The sequence below is a fragment of the Pelmatolapia mariae genome, linkage group LG10_11, assembly GCF_036321145.2.
Source record: "Pelmatolapia mariae isolate MD_Pm_ZW linkage group LG10_11, Pm_UMD_F_2, whole genome shotgun sequence".
Lineage (NCBI taxonomy): Eukaryota > Metazoa > Chordata > Actinopteri > Cichliformes > Cichlidae > Pelmatolapia > Pelmatolapia mariae.
The window spans coordinates 1,777,345-1,787,500 of NC_086236.1; the positions used below are offsets into that span (position 1 = coordinate 1,777,345).

The 10,156-nt window shown below is 42.5% G+C and overlaps 2 protein-coding genes across 5 annotated transcripts in view; one reads left to right on the plus strand and one right to left on the minus strand.

Moving 5' to 3' along the window:
• The first annotated feature begins 2,160 nt into the window (after window positions 1-2,160).
• Window positions 2,161-4,591, plus strand: LOC134637690 (P2Y purinoceptor 3-like). Its single transcript, XM_063488176.1, has 2 exons — window positions 2,161-2,603; window positions 3,682-4,591. The coding sequence occupies exons 1-2, from the start codon at window positions 2,161-2,163 to the stop codon at window positions 4,589-4,591; spliced, it is 1,353 nt and encodes a 450-aa protein (XP_063344246.1).
• A 2,435-nt stretch (window positions 4,592-7,026) lies between these two features.
• The window catches only part of LOC134637737 (uncharacterized), a 12,777-nt gene continuing 9,647 nt past the window's right edge, over window positions 7,027-10,156 (minus strand). For all 4 annotated transcript variants that reach the window (XM_063488251.1, XM_063488250.1, XM_063488254.1 and 1 more), the window contains exons 8-9: window positions 10,147-10,156; window positions 7,027-9,996 (exon numbers count right to left, since the gene is read on the minus strand). The exon at window positions 10,147-10,156 is cut by the window's right edge and continues 200 nt beyond it. In XM_063488251.1, the coding sequence (XP_063344321.1) occupies window positions 9,685-9,996; window positions 10,147-10,156 (322 nt within the window). In that variant the 3' untranslated portion in view covers window positions 7,027-9,684. The remainder of the gene's footprint in view (window positions 9,997-10,146) is intronic.

Genomic DNA, 10,156 nt, shown 5'->3' on the forward strand with positions numbered 1-10,156 from the left:
GGGTTAGTGGCTGATAATATAGTGTCCTTTAGACCAATGATCCGCATATGTCCGAGAAACTTTGTCTCCCAAAGTTCGTAACTGTTTTCGTCTCCGTTGAACACTAACCTCTGCCATCTTCCTCCTGTTGTGTCACATCTGGGCCCATAACCTGTTGAGCTCCAAGAGTTTTCTTCTTCTTCGGCCGTGTTCTCTCAATAATGCACACACTTGGTTTGTTGCTTACTTTTCCCTTTTTCTTTATTGACAGCAACACCGGAGGGAAAAAAACATACATTCCTTTTCACAGTTCGTGCTTCAAAACATACGGAACAGGAAGTGAAGTCACCTGTAATCACCAAAATAAAATCATTTCCAAAATAAGATGACAATCAGAAAACATCTTTTACAAAATAAGATAAATTAATATATTTACTTATGAGAACACAAATCTAACATGAAGCATCTGGTTTAGCAAAAATCGGTGGCTCAACAAGCCACACATGAAATGCTGTGGACTTTCCATCCTGCAGATTTTTAAAATGTTTGTTATTCTGGAAAATGAAGACTTTGTGTACAGATCCTGGATGCTTTGCTACAGTGTTGTAATAATGTACATAATGTTGATGGATTCAGAGACTATTTTCACATTAACTGAGTGTGTGTGCTTCTTATTACACAACCCACACTCAGTTTCACATGGGACAATTAAAAATACATGTGTTCTGTCAATTACTCCAAAGATGTTTGGGAATCCTGCTTAACCGGCTAAAGGGCGTGCCCGGAAAGACACATACCTCTGAACTCTTCCCGTCAGTCACATCGGGACCAGGCCATATTTGGGACCAGGCAAATGAAAATAAAGGCTGTCAAATTCCTGCCACAGTAGGTTGGAAAAAACTGATATCAAAAAGTGAAGACAGAAGAAGTTCTGTTGCTGGTGTTGTGTGACTCACTGAGAAAACTCAGAATGGGATGGTTTACATTTTTATCACATTGTTTTCTGCATTTCCAATTAAATTGAATCCAATGGAGAAATGTCTGTCTTCTAACACACAGTCTTTAATCTCTGCAACGACTCCACACAGCAATAACTGCCATCACATAAAGCTTTTTCCCGGCGTTGAATATCCCTGCAATTAGCAATAAAACAGGTGTTGTGAAAGTTAGTAAATCCAACTGTGTGCTTGATTGAAATATTCTTCTCTCTATAGTTTTGGCCTTGACAAAGGAACTCCCAGAAATCCATATCTAACAGAGTCAGTTGCAAAAATCCCAGAGTTCCCACCTCTAACACATAATATTGTCAATCTCACCAAAACCAAGTTTGTGCTGGTGCAACACACTAAATGTCTTCATATGTTAGCTTGTAATCAAGTCACTTACTTCTATTTTGACCTCACAGTTCTTCTTTTATAAGATTTATTATATATTATAATATTATAATAAATATTTGACCATTTTAAACAGTTAAAAATTCCAAAACACCAAAAACCTAACCCTAAGATGTGTACTGACACTCTGATCGCTGTTCAGAGGTTAAAGAACAATCTGCACGTGGAACCATTAATAGCTCAACTAATAAACATGTAATATACTCTAAAAATAACACCATGTACTTCAGCTGTTTCCTCTCAGAGAGTTTGTGTTTTTACACGTAGCCATTATAACGTGCAGTATATAAATTCAAAGTAGAGCTCACAGCGGAGTTTCTACCCTACTGTATACTGACTTTAATCATAAATATACATGACTTTGCAAGGGGCGTCTTGACCCACACTTCTTCAGTTATTGTGACACGGGCTTTAAAAAAACCTGACCCCAACATCTAGAACAGACCACCAGCCTGCTGTACGAATGGTCTGGAAAGTTTCATTAATGATTGAGGGGCTAATTGAGCGAGACAGAGTCTTCATCAGCATAACGTTGGTGGTACATTCTGAACAACCTTTCCCGAGAATAATGAGGCAATAAGGCTGTGTTTTCTTTGCTCTCTCTCCCTCTCTTGTCACAGAGACATGGATGAGTCAACATTGAGCCGAGTCCGAGGATGGATAGATGGCTAGATAGATAGCACCTGAAGAAGACTATAGTTAAGGAGTAGAGTGGAAGGAGCTGAGATGATGCCAGACAAGCCTGAACTAATCCTCTTCTGCCACAAATAGCCTTCAGCGGTTCATCATGGGGTTGAGTCAAACCTCCAGCATCACCCCAGACATCAGCTTGCTGGCGGCAGTTGTGGCGAGCAACCATCTCAACACGTCAGGCACCTCGCACACCTCGTCACTCCCTCTGCCTTCATGCAGTATCGATGAATCCTACAAATATGTCTTCCTACCCGTCTGCTACTCGCTGACCTTCCTTTTCAGCCTTACCCTCAACTCAGTGGTGCTCCTGCGCTCCTGCTGCCATCATGGACGACGCTGGAACACTTCACTGATCTATATGGTGAACTTGGCCACCACTGACCTGATGTACGGCCTGTCTCTGCCCTTCCTGGTGGCAAGCTATGTGCTGAGGGACTGCTGGGTGTTTGGGGACTTCATGTGCCGCCTCGTACGCTTCCTGTTCTACTTCAATCTCTACTGCTCCATCTTCTTCCTTACCTGCATCTCTGTGCACAGGTAGGACAGCCTAGAAACAGTGCAGCAAAATGAAAATGTAAAAGTTTATCTTCCGCATAAATGTTGTCTAAACTTTAACCAAAATACCAGAAAATCTGCACAATAAATACAAATAAATGAAAGTTTTGTGAATATTTGGATTTAATGTAAGACTTTGTGAGTTTAATTTAAGTTTACCAAGAATTGGTTGTGACAGGTTTTCAGTTGGTGCCATTAAAGCTCAAGTCAAAGTCGGCTTGATGGCATCTTGCTGCTTTTTGTTGTTTATCAAATTGTTTTGTAATGGTTGTTGTTATGAAACTGGTTTAGTAACTCAAATATCTAGCTCCTCCCCCTTTGTTTCCAGCTCATAACCAGAAGCACACTTTCAGGAACATCACCGACACTACAAACAAATAATTACTGCTCATATTATTTCCTGGTAATGTTAATTTTTGATGGATTTCTCATCTTTGCTATTTGAACTTTGACTGGCTAACAGGAAATTAGCAAGCTATCAGATTCTTCTGATCTTTGAGCCCATCGGAAGTTGATCAGATGTTTGCAACAGGTGAGCTGATGGGTTTGACCTCAAAGCTTGTGATCAAAATAAACTGCCGGCCTACCCAAAAGCCATTCTGTTAAAGAGCCACATAATTGTTCAATAGGTTTGGATGGGTAAGCCTCAGCTGATAATTTGACCCCTGATAATCTGAACCTGCCATCATTGTCATCAGTCAATACTAAATAAAGGCTAGTTCTCATTTGCTCCATTAGCTCACTACCTCCAAGGTAGCTATGGTTTATCTGTTAGTTTGTTAGCTGGATCACCTGATATGTTGTAGTCAGATTTGCATAAAAATACTATTTATGTGAAAGCTTAGCTTGTATTTTAGTAATCACGTGCTGAACTGAGATGAGAAGCTGTTACCTTTCAGATCAACTCTTCTATGGATTTTTGACTTTCTGAGTTTTCTGTTATTTCTGTTTGACATATGGCTAAAAACTCTATAACAGTTTATATGAACCTCAGTGTAAATGCTGAATAAGCAGAGGTTAAACTGATGGACTGAACTGACCACTAGTCGTCTCTCCACAGGTATCTGGGGATCTGTCATCCAATGAGGACCATCACACTGGAAAGTAAGCGGGTGGTGAAGGGGATCTGCGCATTAGTTTGGGTGGTGGTCTTCATTCTCACCTGCCCCATCTTCAGGTTCGCCCAGACCGGATACGTTAGGCGCAGAGCTGGTGAGGCTGTTGAGCCTGGAGAAGGGAGCGATTATGGGAACAGAACTGAAGACCAGTTCGGCGAGGAGTACATAAACTGCTGGGATGATGCCATAGATAAGGAGTTTGCAGACTACGTCCCATATGGCATTGTTCTCCACCTTCTAGGTTTCTTTGTGCCCTTTGTCATCATTGCCTGGTGCTACTCCCATGTGGTCCGGACAATATTTCAGACCCTGCGCTCTCCTCCCAGTTCAATAGAGGGTGGCGAGGATGGACCGGTGAGTGACGGGTCTGTGGAAGGAGTTCGAGGACGCGAGAGAACCTCCGTCTCTATTTCTGGCTCACAGTACTCACACTACATCCGCCGCCGGCGGAAATCCATTAAAACCATTGTCACTATCACACTGCTGTTTGCACTCTGCTTCCTACCCTTCCATGTGACTCGCACGCTCTTCCTGCTCCTGCGGCGGGCACAGCTTGGCGGCTGCAATGCCATGAAGACCGTCTCCATCTGCTACAAGGTCACCAGACCTTTGGCCTCCTGCAACGCATGGCTCAATGCTCTGCTCTACTTCCTCACGGGCGATAAAGGTGGCCCCAGCTGCTGGCCAGCCAAACGCACCATCCATCGAGACCGCCGGAACGGCTCCCTCTGGTGGCCGCTGAAGATCCTCAAAAGAGATGGAGTGGGAGAAGACGATCACGAGGTGGCCGAGAGGGTTGAAAGGGAGGTGCACATAGAGAACGAGTCCAAGTCCTCCAGAGTTATCTTCTAGGATGCCGTAGATCCTCAGTGGGTTACAGGCCATGTGGGATTGCTGTTTTTGATTTGAGGATGTCTACAGACTCCTCATTGCACCACACATTTAAATGGCACTGGTAATTTCTTAAGAAGAAGCATTTCCAACTTGTTCAAGCATAGAACTTTTTTAAAAAACTGGATTTGCAGTATGTGTGCAGCGATACCTGGCCAGACGTTGTTACCAGTCAGTTTGAATACTGGAATTGTTTGTAAAAATGAAAACAGACGGATGGAGGAGATGGTGTTTATTTCAAATATTCTGTAACTGAATTATAAACAAAGCTGTCAAATTGTTAAGTCCCAATATTCTAACAGAAATTCTGATATATTTATTCTTAATTTAGTGATTTGAGCTCCTGAATTGTTGATTTCATGACCAGCAGCAAAGTGAGCTTGGTTCCTCCCCACTATTGCCAAATGGTGCTTATATGGGATGATCTGATTGTTGAGGTCCTTTCTTTAAAATAGTAGGCTATTTACCTTAAGTGCATTAAGATGAGCTTTTCCATGTTGATTTGCCCGTTGATACTCTCAGTATGGATGATTTTGAAATGATTAGCTACCTGCATTCATCTGTTTTTATTTATTGTATTTATTTCTTTGACTCGCAGCCCTGTAGTGGCTTTCACAAAGCAGAAACATTTCACTTCTCACAGGAGGGAGGGACAATTTTTTGCTTTTAACGAATAAATCAAGAATTTCATCAATTCACAGCTGTATCGTCAATGCTTGAAGGGAGGGCGGCTCGCGCCTTTCTCCTTCCGCCTTCCTTCAACAGTCCAAACACATGCATGTTCAGAATGCCTGGCTGTCTCATTGTGCTACACCTGTCCAGGTGCATGTCACCTTTGACAGCTGGGATAGGGTTGTGACCACAGCGACGCTGCTTTGGATAAGTAGAAGAAAACAGATGGATGGATTTGCAATGCTGAAAATACATATGAATCCTTTTTTATGTACTTCTTTATGAAATAAATGTCTTCTTCTTTTCTTTCAAACTGCAGCAGAACAATCACAGCTGACAGGAAATGCTGTCTCTACCTTTACCTTCTGTGAAATGTTTTCATTGTTGTGCTTTGGGGAATCTGAACATTTGTAGAAGCAAATCTCTCAGAAAAAAGGCAGAGAAGAAAAATATTTGTACATGAATCCACTGAAGGCCAAATTTGATTAAAGCTGCTTGTTAAATTTCTGTGAAATATGTTGAATTTTAAACAATAAGCATGCAGATCATAAGGACACGGGAGTCCTGACCAATCAGTTGTTTCTTCTATGATGTTACGTTTATAAAAAAAGGGTAGAAACTGCTCTGTGTCCGTTTCAGTCAAACTGAAATACTTCCAGTTTAGAAATACACTGTGTTTTCAGCACTGACGAGTTATTCAAATTTTAAAGTGACCATTATAATTTTATGCTGTGAGGTCATTCAGCTGTTACTCATGGACCTTTGTACCTGCTGACTGCAGCCGTGTCAGCCCTGCTGTTTGGATGGATCTCCTTCAGAGGCACGCGCTGCAGCTTCCTGTCATGTTGTTGTCCAGCCTGGGTCACTCTGTGATATCACACCTCATTTCTTTGATGTTTTTGTGGGACTTTGTCTGGATTAAAGTGGGTTGTTGAACTCAGCTCTCTGTGCGGCCTCGTTCGTGGTTAACGTGAGGATCTGTCGGGGCTCAGAAATGTTTAATCAGCTTTTGTAGAGACAAATCAGCCGGGCCTCTGACTCTGCTGACCATCATACAATAACTAATACTAAGCAGCATTCGTGTCATCACTGTTATTTATTACACTCAGTTTTAGATTCTGGGTGAAACGTCACCTTTCATACAAAGTCCAGCTGAGGCTGACAGGATACTAAACTGGTGACAATGGTGTCACGGCACAGGAACACGTCTCCAAATCATCTCAGACATAATCAAGCAATTATGTTTTCACTGTTAAACAAATGTTGACCTCAAACTGTCATCAGAGAAACAAAGGTTAAATCAGAGTTCAGAGACTGAATGTAGCAGACACCAGGCAGCGTGTTTCCCTCTCTGTGTTCATCTTTCACTCATGTTCCAAATGTGCTGCAAACACATCTTCACATCACCAAAATCAGAAGAAAGTGGAATAAAAACTCACATCTGACGTTATTGTTTGTACACAGATTAAATAGCAACAGAAATTTTTGGCACAACTTCACCTACTTCTAAGGTGCATGCATGAGAAACTAACACCGCAGGAACTCCAGCAACACTTAAAGGTAAAGAGGAACAACATTATTAACTGACCAATGCGCTTCGGCCCTCATCAGGGTCATAATAACATATAAACCAGTTTGTGTTTAAATAAAGGACAGGAAACAGAAAGGAAAGGAAAAAAAATCTAATGAACCAATCACACCTTAATTGTTATTGTTATTGGTTAATAGGTGTATACTATGCCGGCCACTTGGTTATGGCGTGCCATGTATGCCCTGCCTGCTAGCATCTTGCTGTTATGTGCAGCCTGCAGCTGGGGTCTTGTCTGGTGTGGTAGACGCCAGCCTCCGTGGACTTTGAGCTTGTTCCTATGCTGCCATGATTAGTGTGTTCCAATACACACACACACACACACACATATATATGTGTGTGTATTTTTGACTAATATGGTGAGCCGTCTTTACCAGAAATGACATTTTATTGTCCAGGCTTTCTCAGAGCTAACAATTAGATTCTTTTTCCGACATATGCTGGCAGGACAAGCATTCCCGAGTTGCACTTAGGGCATATCTGTGTAGTGGAAATCTACTAGACAGAATTAATATTACACCAACTGCAGACAGTTATTCTGGAGACACACAAAACAGTCTGTGTGGACTCATTAAGTTTATTTACAGGAGCCGTGCTGTATAAACATGAGAGAAAGAAACCTTAAGATTAGACAGGAAACAAAACTGCAACACGACTACGGCATGTGTGGTGAGCTAACACAAAACAAACACTGATTTCACTCCCACCAAGATAAACTAGAGGTCAGGTTTTACACAGTGAACACTTTTATTACTTACTAAACTAAAAAAAACAACCAAACAAAACAAACAAGTAAAATGACGAGATGGACGACAAATAGTGAGTTTTCCTCTAAAAACGAGAGCTGATGCAACTTCTCTCACTACACCCAAGATCTTCAACAAAAATCAGAAAATAAAGGAACTCATTTAACTAAATTACCAAAGAAAACTTAAAGCTTATCACAGAACAGAAACAGCTTTAGTGAAGGTTATAAATGATCCTCTTATGGCCTCTGACAGCGGCCCCATCTTATCTTAATGACCTTGTAGTACCATATCACCCTATTAGAGCACTTCGCTCTCACACTGCAGGCTTACTTGTTGTTCCTAGAGTATTTAAAAGTAGAATGGGAGGCAGAGCCTTCAGTTTTCAGGCCCCTCTTCTGTGAACCAGCTTCCAGTTTGGATTCAGGAGACAGACACTATCTCTACTTTCAAGATTAGGCTTCAAACTTTCCTTTTTGCTAAAGCATATAGTTAGGGCTGGACCAGGTGACCCTGAATCCTCCCTTAGTTATGCTGCAATAGGTGTAGGCTGCTGGGGGATTCCCATGATGCACTGGGTGTTTCTTCTTCACTCACTATGTATTTATACACCTCTCTGCATTTAATAATTAGTTCTTATTAATCTCTGACTCTCCTCCACAGCGAGTCTTTGTCCTTGAAATAATGAACGTTTATTGTAATGATTGAGGTAGATTTGAGTGTAGAATGTTTATTAGAGGCAGCTCTGCTAATCACAGCAGAGGGTGGCATTAGAAGGTGATTAAATCTACAGGGCTTGGTCCTCTGTGGAGCTGGAACCATGATTTCACAGTAATCTGATTACACTTTGAGAGTTCCCGTCAGCCCTGATCCATAGGATATCGCTGCAGGGATCAGCCCATTAAAAACACAGCGACCGTCCAGCATTCGCTTCAAAACACCTTCATCATAACAAAGTCTCAGCATATAAAGTGCAGTTAGTGATAATGTCACTGTGTAGAGCTCACTACTCTGTCTGCTGCCAGCTGTGGGCAAACACATTTAGATTCATGCTGTGAGAGGAGTTCTGAAGGCCTGAGAATCAGATTGATTAGTTCATTTAAAATAAGCTGAAACGACTCCTGACTCCTCCTGAGAGGAAACGGGGCCCGCGATCCTGCCGCACTCCCTCTGTTCAAACGCTTCAAGCTCAAAGTCTGCGCTTTAATCACACCGTCAGTCTGTGAGGTAAAACCTACTGCGGTGCCTTCGCTTTCTGCCTGTCGGTGTCACAGATTTGCTTCTATTTGTGTCATCTATAACCTGCCAACACTTTACCTCGTTGCACAGACTCACAGTCTCATCTCTGTACCAGCATCAGTGCCGACTCAGTGCTGGAGGTCTCTATAACCTGCAAATAATCAGCACCACCCTTCCTGTGTCTGTTTCTTCACAGGATAACTGTGAGGATTAACTGTCCTTTATAATAGTAATTAAACTAAAAGCAAAGTGCCATTGTTATAAACTCCAGTCAGATATATTAGTGACAGCTCTGGAGTCACACCAGTTTACATCACTGACTCACAGGGAGTAAAAGCAGCCTTCACAAATCAATATGTATTAAATACTTTGGACTTTTAGATCAATAAAATTCTGAGGTGTGTTTTTAACAGCGGCTTTAGCAGGCGAGAACATTTATCACACAGTAAGCACAAAAGTTGAAGCATTCGAATATTTTTAAGGTGGTTTTTGAGACCACTCTGTGTTCTGAGCTAAATTGGGGGCTCATCCGAGATTTGTGCAGCCTATAAACTTTGCTTGTTCAATGAAGTGTCGATGTATTTTGGTTTGATGTCTCATTAGCCTTTATTAGCTGCAGCAAGAGTTTAAATATAAAAGGTTTTCATTGGCTAATCAGTTTATTAAAGTATAATTACGGATGAGGGTGGAAGTCCTCAATCTAAGCAAATGTAGTAAATTTGAAGAGGGGCAGAGGGAGCAGGCCTCTCAGGTACAGCCTGATGCGGCGCTAGAGACTCAGCTTCCTTTGCACACCTGCCCTTCACTGTTTAATTGATCAGCTCCCACTGCGAGTCGCTGATCAGCCTGTAATTGAGCTTCCGGTAGTTTTTGGGGTGAATCTGTCGCTGCCGCCACACCTCCTCATACAGGCTGCGTATGACCGTAGGCAGCAGTGGGAAGCCAGCGGTGCGAGCCAGTGTGTTGCAGTACTCCCACTGATCCTGGTCCAAGATCAGCAGGTGGCGATGCTGGACTCCCCGCTCCAGCTTCTCCTGCAGCTCCCGCCGGACCTCATCCTCCATCTGAACTCGAGAGGGTAACGTAACCGAGCCCTCCAACACGGCCAGGGCGAACTGGACCTGCAGCGATAGAAGACAAACGAACCTAACAACCGAAGCTACGTAACAAACGGCATTCAAACCAGAGTAAGTCGGCTCTGCTTCTTAGAAAGTCTACACTGGGACTGCTGCAGTGGACAATAGTGGGTATGAGGGTACACTGCCGCTCACCTGGCAGTTG

Coding starts and splice junctions, on each gene's coding strand:
- LOC134637690 (XM_063488176.1), top strand. CDS start 2,161: ATGGGGTTGAGTCAAACCTCCAGCATCACCCCAGACATCAGCTTGCTG. Junction 2,604..3,681: donor ACCTGCATCTCTGTGCACAG/GTAGGACAGCCT, acceptor GTCTCTCCACAG/GTATCTGGGGATCTGTCATC.